Genomic DNA, 18,415 nt, shown 5'->3' with positions numbered 1-18,415 from the left:
AGTCTCCCTTTCCGCTAACTTGGGACAAAAATTTCAATCTTTCATGGACTCTATAAGACCCTCAGCAAATACCTTGAGGTGTCTTCTTTCCAAATTGGGGTCATTTGTGGGGTGTTTGTACTGCCCTGGCATTTGAGGGTCTCCGCAATCATTACATGTATGCCCAGCATTAGGAGTTTCTGCTATTCTCCTTATATTGAGCATACGGGTAATGAGATTTTTTTTTTCCGTTCAGCCTCTGGGCTGAAAGAAAAAAATGAACGGCACAGATTTTTTCATTCGCATCGATCAATGTGGATGAAAAAATCTCTGCCAAAAAAAGAAAAAGGAGGGGAAAGGCGTCTGCCAGGACATAGGAGCTCCGCCCAACATCCATACCCACTTAGCTCGTATGCCCTGGCAAACCCGATTTCTCCATTCACATCAATCGATGTGGATGAATAAATCATTGCCGGGATTTTTTTTTTTTATATATATATATATATACAAAGTGTTTGCCAAAGTATATGAACACCGCCACCTCCTCAGCTCATATGCCTCGGCAAACGTATCTTTTACTGCAGAGGAGAAATCTCGTCTTGCAGCGCCGCATACACCGACTTGCGTGTAATCTGACAGCAGCGCAATGCTTCTGTCCGAATGCACATCAGGGCTGCAGCTATTCGATCGGTTGGTCCACCTGGAAGGTAAAAAAAACAAAACAAAAAAGAAAAAACCAGGCCGCAAAGCCATAACTTTATTAACTTTAGAACAGAACATATTAACTTTTTTTTTTACTTTTTTACTTACCGGTAATTTTTTTTTTGTTTAGTTTTTTTTACCTTTATAGAACAAACCTCTCCTTCCCCATGGGACAATGTGCAAAGCGCAAATCGCCCAAAGATGTGGCAAAGTACGTTATGCACTTTATCCCAGGTGAAAGGAGAGGTTTGCAGCAGCTGTGAGTAAAAGGGCCCTAATAGCCCTGTGTGCCTGTCCTGTGAGATGCAATCCCTATGCTAGGTGTACCTGTGTGTGGTACTTCCGGAAACACTCTCCATAGCATAGGGCAGGGTGGTCAGCACAGTCAGGACAGAAATAGCGGGTGTCACGCCTTATTCCACTCCTGCTACAGACACGACATCTTTTTCGGGGTGACGGTTGGGTTGAGGTACCAGGAACGACACTGGGGAAATGTCGCTCGTGTAGACGGCTAACTACACTGGTGGATGGGGCCACGGAACCTCCTGGGTAAAGGAGGTTCTCGATGATCTCTTCCTGGAATTTGAGGAAAGATCGTGTTCTCCCAGCCTTACTGTAGAGAACAAAACTATTATACAGCGCCAATTGAATTAAATATACAGACACCTTCTTATACCAGCGTCTGGTTCTGCGGGAAACTAAATACGGAGACAACATCTGGTCATTGAAGTCCACCCCTCCCATGAGCGCATTATAGTCGTGGACACAGAGGGGCTTTTCAATGACACGGGTTGCTCGCTCAATTTGGATTGTCGTGTCTGCGTGAATGGAGGAGAGCATGTAAACGTCACGCTTGTCTCTCCATTTCACCGCGAGCAGTTCTTCGTTACACAAGGCAGCCCTCTCCCCACTTGCAAGACGGGTGGTTACAAGCCGTTGGGGGAAGCCCACGCGACTAGTTCGCGCGGTGCCACAGGCGCAAATCCGTTCTAGAAACAAATGCCTAAAGAGGGCCACACTTGTGTAGAAATTGTCCACATAAAGATGGTACCCCTTGCCGAATAAGGGTGACACCAAGTCCCAGACTGTCTTCCCACTGCTCCCCAGGTAGTCAGGGCAACCGACCGGCTCCAGGGTCTGATCTTTTCCCTCATAGATCCGAAATTTGTGGGTATAGCCTGTGGCCCTTTCACAGAGCTTATACAATTTGACCCCATACCGGGCACGCTTGCTTGGGATGTATTGTTTGAAGCCAAGGCGCCCGGTAAAATGTATTAGGGACTCGTCTACGCAGATGTTTTGCTCAGGGGTATACAAATCTGCAAATTTCTGGTTGAAATGGTCTATGAGGGGCCGAATTTTGTGGAGCCGGTCAAAAGCAGGGTGGCCTCTGGGACGGGAGGTGGTGTTGTCGCTAAAATGCAGAAAACGCAGGATGGTCTCAAATCGTGTCCTGGACATAGCAGCAGAGAACATGGGCATGTGATGAATCGGGTGCGTGGACCAATATGACCGCAATTCATGCTTTTTTGTCAGGCCCATGTTGAGGAGAAGGCCCAGAAAAATTTTAAGTTCGGAAACTTGGACTGGTTTCCACCGGAAAGGCTGGGCATAATAGCTTCCCGGGTTTGCGGTTATAAATTGTGTGGCATACCGGTTTGTCTCTGCCACGACTAAGTCCAAGAGCTCCGCAGTCAAGAACAGCTCAAAAAAATCGCAGGGCCGAACCGATTTGAGCCGTCTCAACCCGAACTTCAGACTGGGCGGTGAAAGGGGGAACTACTGGTGCGGCTGAAGTTGGTGACTGCCAATCAGGGTTTGCCAGCACCTCAGGGATTCTAGGGGCTCTACGGGCCTGTCTGTGCGGTGGCTGCGACGGGGTAACTATTGCACGTGCCACCGTACCAGCTTCAACTGCCCTTCTGGTGCTCGCTACTTCACCATGTTGTACGGCAGTGCTGGTACTAGGTCCAGGAAGGGCTGCGCTGCTGGTGTATGCCTCACCACGTGATCCGGCAGCGACAGCCCCACTCTGCTGCTCTTGAAGCGGATCCTGCGCAACCTGTGGTCTAGCGACATGGGGCCGGGTACGCTTGGTGCTGCCAGGGACCTCCACCTCCTCGTCCGAACTTTGGGTCAGAGAGCCACTGCTTTCCAGAGGTTCATATTCTGACCCGCTAGATTCGTCAGATGAGGGTTCCCACTGCTCATCCGACTGGGTCAGAATCCTGTAGGCCTCTTCAGAAGAATACCCCCTGTTTGACATTTTGGACTACTAAATTTAGGGGTATTCCCTGAGACTACCCAAGAAAAAAAGCAAGCCTGTCTTACAAAGGGGAGGCTAGCGAAGTACCGGAGGCCGCTGCGGTTGATAAAAAATATCAAAACTGATTTTTTTATCGCCGCAGTGCGTGTAAAGTGAATGTGCATTGATCAAAAAAAAAAAATTTTTTGTCACTGCGGTGGGGCGGGCGTGGGTGAACGCACGTGTGTGCGACCGATCAGGCCTGATCGGGCAAACACTGCGTTTTGGGTGGAGGGCGAGCTAAGGTGACACTAATACAATTATAGATCTGACCGTGATCAGTTTTGATCACTTACAGATACTATAAAAGTACAAATGCTGATTAGCGATACGCTAATCAGCGAATAAAAGTGACTGCGGTGCGGTGGGCGCTAACTGACGCTAACTACCTAACCAAGGGGCCTAAACTATCCCTAAAACCTAACAGCCAATACTAGTGAAAAAAAAAAGTGACAGTTTACACTGATCACTTTTTGTCTTTCACTAAGTGATTGACAGGGGCGATCAAAGGGTTAATTGGGGTGCAGGGGGGTGATCAGGGGCTACAGTGAAGTGTTTGGTGCTACTCACAGTTCAGTCTGCTTCTCTGCTGGATCCAACCGACGAAAAGGACCAGCAGAGGAGCAGACAAGCCATATAACAGATCATATTTACTAATATGATCTGTTATATGGCCAGTGATTGGATTTTTTAAAAATCGCCAGCCTGCCAGCCAATGATCGTTGCTGGCAGGCTGGTGACGAACTTCTTCTTTAACTTTTGCCGGCCCGCGATGCGCATGCGCGGGCCGGCTTTGAGCGTCATCTCGCGTCTCGCGAGATGACGCGTATATGCGTGACTCTGCGCAGCGCTGTCCCCTCCGGAACGCGATCCTGCGTTAGGCGGTCCGGAGGTGGTTAAAGGGCATCAGTCAGCAGATTTGAACCTATGACACTGGCTGACCTGTTATATGTGCACTTGGCAGCTGAAGGCATCTGTGTTGTTCCCATGTTCAAATGCGCCCTCATTGCTGAGAAAAATGATGTTTTAATATATGCAAATGAGCCTCTAGGAGCAACGTGGGCGTGGCCATTACACCTAGAGGCTCCACATTCTCGGCAACTGCCGTGCCCTCTGCACTTTGACAAGGCCAGCCAATGTACACGTCACCACACACACACACAGGGCACAGCAGTTGCAGGTAAAGCAGAGCCTTTAGGTGTAATGGCAACGCCCCCATTGCTCCTAGAGGCTCATTTGCATATATTAAAACATAGTTATTCTCAGCAATGCGGGCACATATGAACATGGGACTGACACAGATGCCTTCAGCTGCCAAGTGCACATGTAACAGGTCAGCCAGTGTCATAGGTACAAATCTGCTGACAGATGCCCTTTAAATGGGAAAAAATGTCAATGATAACGGATAGATACCCGTCACTGCATGAACATGCTTCACCTACATCACAATGGAGAAAGATGTCCACACAATTGCTAGGACTTTCTTTTTCTGCATAAAATAGTTTATAAAGAAATATACTACACTTTTCTACTCATGGAAAGACGTACGAGAGGGTCACATACTGTGCTACCTCCGTCAACCACAGATCTCTCCCAACATGGTGTCTCCACTCCCTGCCTGGTCATGGATGGACAACATAATGGTGGCTTGCGGCTAAAGCATTTGGCGGCTTTCAAGCAGGGTGGATACAAATCTATGATTTTTAAAATAAAAAAAATTGGATTTTTTTTTATTTAAATCAGATTTTTTTATATAAAAAGCTTTTTGAGGAAAATATATTACCATCCAAAGGTTATTCCATCATGAAATAAAGATTTGTTTTTTAATTATGTAGACTAAGGCTGTACGTAGACTCCCATATTGTTGAATGGATTAGGCAGTGGCTGAGGGACAGACAACAGAGGGTTGTAGTCAATGGAGTATATTCAGACCAAGGTCTTGTTACCAGTGGGGTACCTCAGGGATCTGTTCTGGGACCCATATTGTTTAATATCTTTATCAGCGAAATTGCAGAAGGCCTCGATGGTAAGGTGTGTCTTTTTGCTGATGACACAAAGATTTGTAACAGGGTTGATGTTCCTGGAGGGATAAACCAAATGGAAAAGGATTTAGGAAAACTAGAGGAATGGACAAAAATCTGGCAACTAAAATTTCATGTTGATAAGTGCAAGATATCGCACCTGGCGCGTAAAAACCCAAGAGCAGAATATAAAATCAGTGATACAGTCCTAACCTCAGTATCTGAGGAAAGGGATTTAGGGGTCATTATTTCAGAAGACTTAAAAGGTAGGCAGAAATGCTAGCAGAATGCTTGGGTGTATAGGGAGAGGCATTACCAGTAGAAAGAGGGAGGTGCTCATGCCGCTCTACAGAGCACTAGTGAGACCTCATTTGGAGTATTGTGCTCAGTACTGGAGACCATATCTCCAGAAGGATATAGATACTCTAGAGAGAGTTCAGAGAAGAGCTACTAAACTGGTACATGGATTGCAGGATAAAACATACCAGGAAAGATTAAAGGACCTTAACATGTATAGCTTGGAAGAAAGACGAGACAGAGGGGATATGATAGAAACTTTTAAATACATAAAGGGAATCAACTCGGTAAAAGAGGAGAGAATATTTAAAAGAAGAAAAACTGCTACAAGAGGACCTAGTTTTAAATTAGAGGGGCAAAGGTTTAAAAGTAATATCAGGAAGTATTACTTTGCTGAGAGAGTAGTGGATGCATGGAATAGCCTTCCTGCAGAAGTGGTAGCTGCAAATACAGTGAAGGAGTTTAAGCATGCATGGGATAGGCATAAGGCCATCCTTCATATAAGATAGGGCCAGGGGCTATCCATAGTATTCAGTATATTGGGCAGACTAGATGGGCCGAATGGTTCTTATCTGACGACACATTCTATGTTTCTAGATGTGTAATTTTTTTGGTAAATAAAATTCCATTAATCCATTCACAATGTCATGCTCTTCCAGAGGTTTTTGTAAGATTATTGGTCAGTTTCTCTGCCTACAAGATATTATCACAGATGCTTGGTTTACTTTTGCAGTTCTCAAAACTGAATTTGACTCAGCAGAGATCACATGCCTCTTCTTCACAGCAAAAATGTTATAACATGAACAGAGTTGAGAAAAAGACCTTAATCCTAACTTCTCCAAACCTATGAATGCAGAATCAACCTAATCAAACTAATATGAAAAGTTGTTTAAATCTTCATCTACTTGCATATTATAAGTTATACCAGCAAGAATTAGTCTTTATGTAGAAAACTATGATTTAAATCAAGCCTTACTGACTAGTGATTTAAATAATTTTGATTTAAATCAAATCCACCCTGCTTTCAAGTGCTCCGATTCTGAGCCAAAAAGCAGCAGTAATAGTATGGTTGCCTAAAAGCAACAGAATATTTTGTAGATGGCACCAAAACCTGATAAATGTCTCCCGATTACCGCTACTCATCATCTGAAGATCTCCTTGAGAAGAAATATCAATCATAGCTTTATATCACCAAACACACAAAATGATGACTGAGGGCATATCGAGTGTTTTCACCTGACGGCACAAAGTAATCAGACGGAGAACAAGCAACTGATCAAGAGATGTGATAATGTGGGAGCTCCATGATGTGCAATGAGATGTAAATCAATTCACGTAGATCAGCAAACATGAGAGCATGCCCTGGAGCGTGACAGGGATTAGAGAGGACTACCGGGGATTAATTAATTATTAAGTGTGCACTCCGAGCTGTGCTGCCTAAAGTATAGTTAGAGTTTTAAAAAAAACTGGGCTAAAAAGTGGATTAATCAGATCTATTATATACCTCAGTGTCAGCTGTTTAAAGGGGTTGTCCAAAGATTTAGACGTAACTTATTTTAGGGAATAAGTGTGTGATTAATGATAGTCCGACTACTGGGCGTTCCGCCGATCATGAGAACAGGGGGTTTGGAGTCCCCCATATGAATGGAGAGGCAGCTGATGGTTGACTATGGATGAAATCTGCCAGTTTTCCACAAGGAGCCCACACACCAGAACAGATCATGGTGGAGGTTTAAATATAAACCTATGAGATTGTGAAAACTCCCATTCACATACTGTATATTGTAGAGTACCACAAACACCGCCTAAAGCCTGCCATACACACGAGACAATGATCCCACCAGCAACTTGCCAGGCTACACTAAATGATGAGAGTCGGGAGCCTGATTTCCTGGTCCGTGAGCACAATGGCAAATGATTGTCCAAATTCAGCCGATCACGGTACACACATACGTACTTCCTGCCAACAACGGCTGAAATTTTCCAACCTGGACAACCACCTTCCTGGGGCAGACATCCTTCTCACTAGTTTTGTAAATGATGGTCGGCCCTCCAACTTTATTCTCATGTGTATGGTCAACCTTAAACGCTCATCCTAAGGGCTCAGGCACACAAACATATTTTTCTTCCATTTCTGTTCCGTTTTTTTTACAGGTCCGTAAGTGGAACCATTCATTTCAATGGGGCTTGAAAAAAATGGATATGACTCCGTGTGCATTCTGTGTCCATATGTCTTACATGTTCGTTCCGCAAAAAAAAAAAGAACATGTCCTATTCTTGTCCGTTTTGAGGACAAAGACTGGCATTGGATCTGCAAAAAAAATAGATGCAACGCAGATATCCTTTTTTTTGCAGATTAGTGTTTTGTGGACCGCAAAATACATACAGTCATGTGCATGAGGCCCAAAAATGATGCACTCTCCCCCTGTATGTACTGCCTAAGAAGGCCTCATCTGTACCTTATAGAAGGAATCAAACTGATACAAAATACACTTCCTATTCTGACGTAGATGTGCGTTTCAGAGGAATATGTCCCCAGATCCCCAGCTCTGCTTCGCCCTCCTACATGGTAAACTTCAGATGAAACGTTCTCTGAACAGGCTTACAAACCTAATTTTTTAAGGGGGTATTCAATTTGGAAGTACTCTGAGAAGAAATCAAGCAGGATAATTGAAGCCGTCAGTGCATACTGGGCTTGGTCAATCTTCTGTGGTACAGCATAGACAGATACCTGATAATAAAGAAATGTGTTAGTCTCACAAGAAAATGCAGCTAAGAGAAATTAACTCTAGACTAGGGATGCGCCAAGCATCGAAATATCGATATCTTACATTAAAAATCTTAAATTGTATCTATACAGTAGTAAAAAAAAAAAAAACACAAGGAAAGGATGGATGGACATACAGTAAATCCCATCGCTTAGTTGGATAATTAAATTATATTTCGCTATGGATTCTCTATGCTCTATAATAATACGCAAGGTGGTTTTATGCAATGTTCTTACATAGACCAGTTGTAAAGGTAAGAGAGGGATAGGGGTATATAAATAATTAGACCGTTACTGATGTCAGTTGCTTTAAACTTACCAAAGTCCCATTCACATTTGCAGTTACATTTTTCATCTCGGACACTATAAAAGCAACCAAATAGGTGCTCATTTTTACACTGGTGGCAAATTCATCAAGGAGAAGACCGTCCGGGAGAACTGATGTGTTGGTCTGAAAAGAAAATGTGTTTAGAAAATCTGTACTGCGATTGGACACAGGAAGTACATAGGGTCTCCTTAAAAACAGATACGCTTTTTCTAAGAGATGCCACTGTATGGAACAGCACAGCAGAATGCGCTATTACATATGGTAGAATGAAAGTATACCGACATACACATGTTCGATGGAGGCAAAGAGGTATGGGGGCTCTTCTGGTACATACGGCAGGTGGACAAGTTGTAGTAGTGGAAGCCTTGCTGTCCCTCACTTTAAAGGGGTTGTCCCACCTGGGGCATTTATGGCATATCGGTAGACTGCAGAGCATCGGGCTCCGCTGTCAGGGACAGCTGTAGTATCCAACCAAACAGGAGGTTGCTATAGCCTGTGGCTCATACACTGAACCTGAAGCACTACAGCCTGTGGCCTGCCTCAGAGAACTTGCGGAAGTGGTGCTTGCAGGATTCAAAGTTCATTATTTTCAGCACTAAGGTGATTACAATCAGGGACAGTTATGTATTACCTCCCATCCCCTGTTCCTAACTACAGTGGATATAAAAAATATACACGCCCCTGTTAAAATGTCAGGTTTTTGTGATGTAAAAAAATGAGACAAAGAAATTATTTCAGAACTTTTTCCACCTTTAAATGTGACCTATAAACTGTACAACTCAATTGAAAAACAAACTGAAATCCTTTAGGTAGAGGGAAGAAAAGATATAAAAATAAAATAATATGGTTGCATAAGTGTGCACACCCTTAAACTAATACTTTGTTTAAGCACCTTTTGATTTTATTACAGCACTCAGACTTTTTGGGTATGAGTCTATCAGCATGGCACATTTTGACTTGGCAAGATTCGCCCACTCTTCTTTGCAAAAACACTCCAAATCTGTCAGATTGCGAGGGCATCTGATTCAGGTCTGGGCTCTGGCTGGGCCATTCCAAAACTTTAATCTTCTTCTGGTGAAGCCATTCCTTTGTTGATTTGGATATGCTTTGGGTCGTTGTCATGCTGAAAGATGATGTTCCTCTTCATGTTCAGCTTTCTAGCAGAAGCCTGAAGGTTTTGTGCCAATATTGACTGGTATGTGGAACTGTTCATAATTCCCTCTAGTTTAACTAAGGCCCCAGTTCCAGCTGAAGAAAAACAGCCCCATAGCATGATGCTGCCACCACCATGCTTCACTGTGGGTATGGTGTTCTTTGGGTGATGTGCAGTGTTGTTTTTACGCCAAACATATCTTTTGGAATTATGGTCAAAAAGTTCAACCTTGGTTTCATCAGACCATAACACCTTTTCCCACATCCTTTTGGGAGACCTCAGATGTGTTTTTGCAAAATGTAACCTGGCTTGGTGGTTTTTCTTCGTAAGAAAAGGCTTTGCTACTCTACCCCATAGCCCAGACATATGAAGAATACGGGAGATTGTTGTCACATGTACCACACACCCAGCACTTGCCAGATATTCCTGCAGCTCCTTTAATGTTGCTGTAGGCCTCTTGGTAGCCTCCCAGACCAGTTTTCTTCTCGTCTTTTCATCAATTTTGGAGGGACGTCCAGTTCTTGGTAATGTCACTGTTGTGCCATATTTTCTCCACTTGATGATGACTGTGTTCCATGGTATATCTAATGCCTTGGAAATTCTTTTGTACCCTTCTCCTGACTGATACCTTTTAGCAATGAGATCCCTTTGATGCTTTGGAAGCTCTCTGTGGACCATGGCTTTTGCTGTGGGATGCGACTAAGAAAATTTCAGGAAAGACCAACTAGAGCAGCTGAAGTTTATTTGGGGTTAATCAGAGGCACTTTAAATGATGGCAGGTGTATGCTGACTCCTATTTAACATGATTTTGAATGTGATTGCTTAATTCTGAACACAGCTACATCCCCAGTTATAAGAGGGTGTGCACACTTATGTAACCACATTATTATTTTAGTTTTTTAAGTTTTCTTCCCTCCACCTAAAAGATTTCAGTTTGTTTTTCAATTGAGTTGTACAGTTTATAGGTCACATTAAAAGGTGGAAAAAGTTCTGAAATGATTTATCTTTGTCTCATTTTTTTTACATCACAGAAACATTTTAACAGGGGTGTGTAGACTTTTTATATCCACTGTATGTCTGTCAGCAGTTTTGCATCCACAACACTGCTGACAGACTCCATGCTCATTACTTAAATCACACACCAGCATGAGGGAGAGAAGAATACCTTCGGCATGTTTGATAGAGCAATATATTCTTTACTTCTTTTCATCTTCAGTCGAAATGTGGATTTAAACGCCGGTTCATCAAAGCAAGGAAAGGCTTTTCTTGCTGCGAGAGGCTCAAACTGTGTAGCTGCAAGCCACCTGCTGTACCGAGACACAAAAATCAACATTAGCATGATGCACTCCCACCACTATTTTGTTTCATGGTAACAATCTGATAGGAGGTTATGTTATTTCCAGAGCAAATCCAACCATTATGTATATTATTACAAAGCGCTTTCACAAAATGGAGCCAATGCCAGTAGTTCAAGAAGAGAGATCTTGTTGCTTCCCTTCCCCCACACAGAGGAATAGAGACGTTCAAAGCTTGATCAACCCGTATTAGAACATGATTCATTTTCAGAATAGTGAAACGGTCCAGAATTGGGACCATGAAACAAAAGCTAATGGGAAATGAAAAAAAAAAGATGGAATTGCAAGAAGTTTGAAACATATTTAGTACATTTTTGATTTTTAACAAAGCAACATATATGAATCAAAGATACAAGCAACAAAACATTCCCAGTGTGGTACTACACACAGTGTTCTCCGACCAGTGTCTCAGGAGCAACCTACGGCTCTTGGACTACCTATAGGTGGCTCTCCACTGGGTTGGATCTATGGCACTGGATGTACATCCCCTTGAAAATGAGCATGATGCCGGACTGACTGCTTCAATTGCACAGCGTTAGTCAGCTATTACAGTACATTGATAGTTACCTGGATTTATTTTCATTCATATAGGAGATTTTGTAAAATCCATAGTAAGAACTTGAAAGGTTGGAGTGGTATTCAATGGTAAGCAAGCATTCAGTTCCTTTCAGCAATGGTTCAGACAAAACCATTGCAATCATCTCAAAAGTTGGATATTCCAAAACGGAGAGGCTATGAATGGCACCGCCTGTTAAATTGACATTTGCCTGTATGTCTTGGAGACCTGAGCTATGAAGCACAATGGCCTTGGTGTTCTCAACAATACTTAGCTTTATGTTAACTTTGCCAGAAAATGTCATGGTCGTGAGATTAGGATAAAGAGTAATGTCATATTCCAAGGGTTTAATGTAGTTTGGAAGTCTACTTTTAGTCCATGGGAAGAGTTCTCCATTGGTGGCAATGGGGTATATCTGTTCCATAGGATGAGTTTTCTTATGACATCCTTCTTTGGTAAATGTACACTTTGGAAGCAAGTAAATGACTGTAATTATGGAAACTAAGATCACAACAAGTACAACGCCCACAATCACAGTTCTCACTGATGGAACCGGACATAGTCCCTCTTGAATCTGTCGATAGTTCTCTGAATTGCTTCGAAGACCTGAACTTCTGTTCATGAAAGACATGCCCAAGAGTTTTGCAGAAGATTCATAATTTTCTTCATCATCATCCAGCTCTTGTTCACCCAATCCACGCACAAGTAGGCGAGAGCTTCTTGGTTCATATTCCACTTCTTCAGATTCCAGAGGATTTAAGTTGGGTTCTTTAGCAAGATCAACCACATCTGGTTCTTCCTCAAACATACTGTTTTCTATCATATTTCTAGGCAACTGGGCCCGATCTATGAAAAGAAACACAAGCTATTATTTCCTTATTCTACTGAAAGAGAACTCTGCCAAAAATATACACTTCATAGCTTTATTAAATGGGTACAATATGATCAGGAAACCCAAGACACTAACACTGCAATTATATAGTTGCTATGGGATTGATGAACTAGAAAAACTGCTTTTTTCCAGAACCAGTGCAACTCTTTCTCATGGGCTGTGTCTGGTTTTGCAGCTTAGCCACATTCACTTAAAGGGGTTGTCCGGGAAATGATACGATAGGTCATCATTATCACATGGGTGGGGGGTCCAAGTCCGGGCATCCCCACATATCAGCTGTTTAAAGGAGCTGCTGCACTTACCGGCGCTCTGGAGAGAGCTGTGGGCTCTCGGCAGCTTTCCAAGCACAGCATCGTACATCATACGGAGTACTTTGAATTGCAGCTTAGCTCCATTGACTTGATTTAAGCTGCAACTAGGCCATGTGACCGATGTACGGCCCGGCCTCTTCAAACCGCTGATAGACAGGGGTTCGGGGCCTTGTAGATGTGAGGATAGGTCATCAATATATTTTCCTAGATAACCCCTTTAACTAGGGTTAAGCAGCAATAACAGACACAGGCCATCCACCAGAAAGGTGCTGTTTCTGGAAGAAAGCAGCCATGTTTTTCTATGTTTAACCAAGCCCTTCAATCTTAAAAGGATAAGACAACCCCTGTTCTTTATCCCAATAGGGCTTTTGGGTGTCAAACAGGGGGGGTCTTATGACTACATGAGCCATATGATCAGAGACGCACTAACAGGCAGTGGCTCTCTCTGTACTTTCCATTAGTACCAACGTCCTATTCTACCAAATCAATATAAATTTGTACCTGCAATTTATCAGTTTTAGCTGTTTCTGGGAAATATGGGTAACAATCAATATGACCATTATTATAGCTCATAAAGGTCTGCGCTGTATGGACAGAGAGTTCAGGGTCCATTAGAAGACCCCAGGACTCTTAGTATTTCCAGGTGATAGGGCATCATGGATGTCCAAGCAGCTCCCTGTGCACTTAACTATGGTCCTTAGAGGGGTTGGCCACGACATGTGTATTGCTGTATATGTGCTGAGAACGGCACATGAAGGCAGCTAGTGATAGACTGTTATTAAAGGGAACCTGTCACGTTGAACATGGTTTCTAAGCTGAAGGCTCCATGTTAATGAGCAGGAGGAGCTGAGCAGATTGATATTTATGGTGGTTTTATGGAAAAATAATCCGTAAAACTTGTAATTTATACATTTAAATTCCTGCTCATTCTAAGTTTTGAAGTCCAGAAGCCGGTCCTATCATGACAGCCTTCCCTTCACAGCCCAGAATAAGCAGAAATTTAAATGTATAAATTACAAGTTTTACTGAATCTTTTCCCATAAAGCCACATATCAATCTGCTCAGTGCCTCTATAACATGCAGCATGAGGCTTACATTGCATTTTCATGGCGACAGGTTCCCTTTAAAGCAATGGGCAAACGTCCGTTGGCTGTTAATATATCTAATCCTTGCTGATAACTGACCTGCAGCCTAGTGCTATGGTCCCAAAATGGCCCCCGATTGAGGTTCATTTGACCAGTCCCATCCATCAGTGGCCTTTATTGACTAATAATGGGGATGGGCTGAGTATGCGCTAGTTTCCCTGTCTATCGGCAGTGTAAATCACTGGAGACCGGTCATGGACAGGACTGGTCACATGATCCTCCATCAGTGGCCATTTTGGGACCGGAGTGCTGGGCTGCAGGTAAGTAATCAATGCAGAAAACAAGGACTAAAGGGGTATGCTGTTAATTTGAAGTTATTCTTTATCAACAGGATAAGGCCTCATGCACACGACCGTATGTATTTTGCCTGGACCTGTTAATCAAAGTGCAGAGGGTGCGGCAGTAGCAGAGATAGCTGAGCCTCTAGGTGTAACAGTAACGCCCCTGTTGCTCCTAGAGGTTCATTTGCATATACACTGCTCAAAAAAATAAAGGGAACACAAAAATAACATCCTAGATCTGAGTTAATTAAATATTCTTCTGAAATACTTTGTTCTTTACATAGTTGAATGTGCTGACAACAAAATCACACAAAAATAGAAAAATGGAAATCAAATTTTTCAACCCATGGAGGTCTGGATTTGGAGTCACACTCAAAATTAAAGTGGAAAAACACACTACAGGCTGATCCAACTTTGATGTAATGTCCTTAAAACAAGTCAAAATGAGGCTCAGTAGTGTGTGTGGCCTCCACGTGCCTGTATGACCTCCCTACAACGCCTGTGCATGCTCCTGATGAGGTGGCGGACGGTCTCCTGAGGGATCTCCTCCCAGACCTGGACTAAAGCATCTGCCAACTCCTGGACAGTCTGTGGTGCAACGTGACGTTGGTGGATAGAGCGAGACATGATGTCCCAGATGTGCTCAATTGGATTCAGGTCTGGGGAACGGGCGGGCCAGTCCATAGCATCAATGCCTTCGTCTTGCAGGAACTGCTGACACACTCCAGCCACATGAGGTCTAGCATTTTCTTGCATTAGGAGGAACCCAGGGCCAACCGCACCAGCATATGGTCTCACAAGGGGTCTGAGGATCTCATCTCGGTACCTAATGGCAGTCAGGCTACCTCTAGCGAGCACATGGAGAGCTGTGCGGCCCTCCAAAGAAATGCCACCCCACACCATTACTGACCCAATGCCAAACCGGTCATGCTGGAGGATGTTGCAGGCAGCAGAACATTCTCCACGGCGTCTCCAGACTCTGTCACGTCTGTCACATGTGCTCAGTGTGAACCTGCTTTCATCTGTGAAGAGCACAGGGCGCCAGTGGTGAATTTGCCAATCTTGGTGTTCTCTGGCAAATGCCAAACGTCCTGCACGGTGTTGGGCTGTAAGCACAACCCCCACCTGTGGACGTCGGGCCCTCATATCACCCTCATGGAGTCTGTTTCTGACCGTTTGAGCAGACACATGCACATTTGTGGCCTGCTGGAGGTCATTTTGCAGGGCTATGGCAGTGCTCCTCCTGTTCCTCCTTGCACGAAGGCGGAGGTAGCGGTCCTGCTGCTGGGTTGTTGCCCTCCTACGGCCTCCTCCACGTCTCCTGATGTACTGGCCTGTCTCCTGGTAGCGCCTCCATGCTCTGGACACTACCCTGACAGACACAGCAAACCTTCTTGCCACAGCTCGCATTGATGTGCCATCCTGGATAAGCTGCACTACCTGAGCCACTTGTGTGGGTTGTAGACTCCGTCTCATGCTACCACTAGAGTGAAAGCACCGCCAGCATTCAAAGTGACCAAAACATCAGCCAGGAAGCATAGGAACTGAGAAGTGGTCTGGGGTCACCACCTGCAGAACCACTCCTTTATTGGGGGTGTCTTGCTAATCGCCTATAATTTCCACCTGTTGTCTATCCATTTGCACAACAGCATGTGAAATTGATTGTCACTCAGTGTTGCTTCCTAAGTGGACAGTTTGATTTCACAGAAGTGTGATTGACTTGGAGTTACATTGTGTTGTTTAAGTGTTCCCTTTATTTTTTTGAGCAGTGTATTAAAACATTATTCTGAGCAATGCGTCACATATGACCATGGGACCAACACAGATGCCTTCAGCTGCCAAGCGCACATGTAACAGGTCAGCCAGTGTCATAGGTACAAATCTGCTAAAGCCTACAACAGCACAAAACAACTCAACTTCCTAAGTGACACTAGTGGACTGCGAAACTGGTGTTTATTGCAGGCACACCTACAGGTTTAGCTTTTCAGTGGGGCTAGGTTTTAAAATAATGCAATTTTTTTTTTATTTTTTTTTTAAAACATGCAAAAAAGTCTGATATCTAGAACTTCATATACTTGTCTCTTCACAATTTCTACAAATATATTTATGTAAAGTGACAAACTGATGCGTGAATGAAATGCAATCTGCTGCTTGTGTCTTGATTTAATTTGTTAAGATAAGATACAAACATATAATTACTATAGAATATACAGCATAATAAATGTCTTATGATAAAAAAAGAAGAGATATATTAAAGGGGTTGTGTAGCCAGTACATACTGATGAACTGTCCGGAGGATGGGCCATCAATGTCTGATTGGTGGGGTCCAACTCCCTGCACCCCCACCGATCGGCGGTTTGAAGAGGAGCATTTTCCTTTTTTTTTTTTTTTTTTACTATGGAGACATAACTTTTTAATTGTCCATTTGCATAGCCATATGAGGGCTTGTTTTTGCGGGACAAGTTGTACTATCTAATAGCACTATCTTAGGCTACTTCCACACTAGTGTTTTAGTTTTCCGGTATTGAGATCCGTCATAGGGGCTCAATACCGGAAAAAACACTTCAGTTTTGTCCCCATTCATTGTCAATAAGGACAAAACGTAACTGAACAGAACGGAATGCTCCAAAATGCATTCCGTTCCGTTTAGTTGCGTTCCCATACCGGAGAGCAAACCGCAGTATGTTGTAGTTTGCTTTCCGTCCTGGGATGCGGAGCAAGACGGATCTGGAACATAGGCGTGCGCACGGGGTGTGACGGGTGTGCCTGGGCACACCCTAATCACACCCCTGTGCTCCACCTCCTGCGCTGCTGCCTGCCGCAGTGCCGCTTGAGCCCCAGCTGCCAGCCCCGCACTGTCCGCACAGCTTCAATATGACATACATCGACTGACGACGAGTATAATACTGTAGTGTATCCACACTGCTCCTGTGCTCCGTGACTCCTTCTCCCGGCGGCCGGCCGCGTGATGTCACTCACTCCGACGTCACGCCCCTGCTCCGCCTGCTTCATTAAGTGGGAGGAGCATGCACGAGCGGCGTGACGGAGTGAGTGACATCACGCTACGCTGCTGCCGGCCGCCTAGTATGAATGTTTGCCGCCCAGTGCCCAGTGAATGGATGGTGAAGGTCAGGTCTTTTGTGCAGTGTGAAAAAGATAAACTGATGTGAATACTATTGGCAGTCCTGACTGTGCCAGTACGTCAGTGGTAGATTATTAGATAGCAGCACAACTCTGCACAAGTTTAATTACAAGCTCACCTACATGAGGAACCGTGGGTAATAGTTGCCGGCCTTCACCCCCTATTGGGGGTCAGTCACTGTCAGGGACACTGCTATGGGGGGTGGGGGGAGATATCTGTGGATGATGACACATATATCGCACAAGATGCTGCTATATATATGTATCATCAACAGATCCCCCAGCCCCCCATAATAGTGTCATTAACAGATCCCCCCCGGCCCCCCATAACAGTGTCATTCACAGATCCCCCCGCATCTGTGTCAGATTCCACACAGATGCCCCCATAACAGTGCCAGTCTATTAAGGTCTAACAGTCTATTAAGGGGATATCTGTGGAGGACACTGTTATGGGGGGGGATCTGTGGATGACGCACTGTTAATAACAGTGCGTCATCCACTGATGCCCATAACAGGGTGTCATCCACAGATCCCCCCATAACAGGGTGTCATCCACAGATCCCCCCATAACAGGGTGTCATCCACAGATCCCCCCATAACAGTGCGTCATCCACAGATCCCCCATAACAGTGCGTCATCCACAGATCCCCCATAACACTGCGCCTGCGCACTGAGGAGAGACAGAAAAGTGGCCAAAGAATCCGCGGAAGCAAGCAGAGGACGGCACAGCAGACGACTGAACATCTTCTTTTGTAAGTAAATTGTTTTATTTTTTGTCTTTTATTATATTCTGGCTTTTGCTAAAAGGGACAGTAAAAAATTGTTGTTGTTTTTTTTAGTTATGTATGATGCTTTTTGATAATAAGTAAATGTGGTGGTGCTGTAATGTGGCCCCCAGGCCTCTCTGATGTCCTGCAGGCTGGGCTGTGGCAGCATACGGTTGGTCGGGCAGCAGAAAGGCTCTGGGGCTGTCATTGTGCTCTGGAACCTTCGCCTTCACAGCCACTGCCATCTCTCTCGTACAGCGTGGACTCTGCAGGAGGCTTTCCGTTTGCTCTCCGTCCTCATAAAAGTCTATGGGAATCAAAACGGATCCATCTAGTTCCCGTTTTACAAGACGGAAAACAAAGTCCTGTCGACAGGATAACAGCATAAGGGGACCCAGACGGATTGGTTATGCTT

At 44.3% G+C, this 18,415-nt stretch overlaps 1 protein-coding gene across 3 annotated transcripts in view; it reads right to left on the bottom strand.

Moving 5' to 3' along the window:
• The window catches only part of LOC120992535 (leucyl and cystinyl aminopeptidase), a 107,228-nt gene that overhangs the window by 42,874 nt on the left and 45,939 nt on the right, over window positions 1-18,415 (bottom strand). For all 3 annotated transcript variants that reach the window (XM_040421570.1, XM_040421571.1, XM_040421572.1), the window contains 4 exons: window positions 11,475-12,309; window positions 10,718-10,859; window positions 8,391-8,522; window positions 7,915-8,035 (listed from right to left, as the gene is read on the bottom strand). In XM_040421570.1, the coding sequence (XP_040277504.1) occupies window positions 7,915-8,035; window positions 8,391-8,522; window positions 10,718-10,859; window positions 11,475-12,309 (1,230 nt within the window). The remainder of the gene's footprint in view (window positions 1-7,914; window positions 8,036-8,390; window positions 8,523-10,717; window positions 10,860-11,474; window positions 12,310-18,415) is intronic.

This window comes from Bufo bufo, chromosome 2 (genome assembly GCF_905171765.1).
Source record: "Bufo bufo chromosome 2, aBufBuf1.1, whole genome shotgun sequence".
Classification (NCBI taxonomy): Eukaryota; Metazoa; Chordata; class Amphibia; order Anura; family Bufonidae; genus Bufo; species Bufo bufo.
This window is presented reverse-complemented; position numbering and strand designations above follow the sequence as displayed.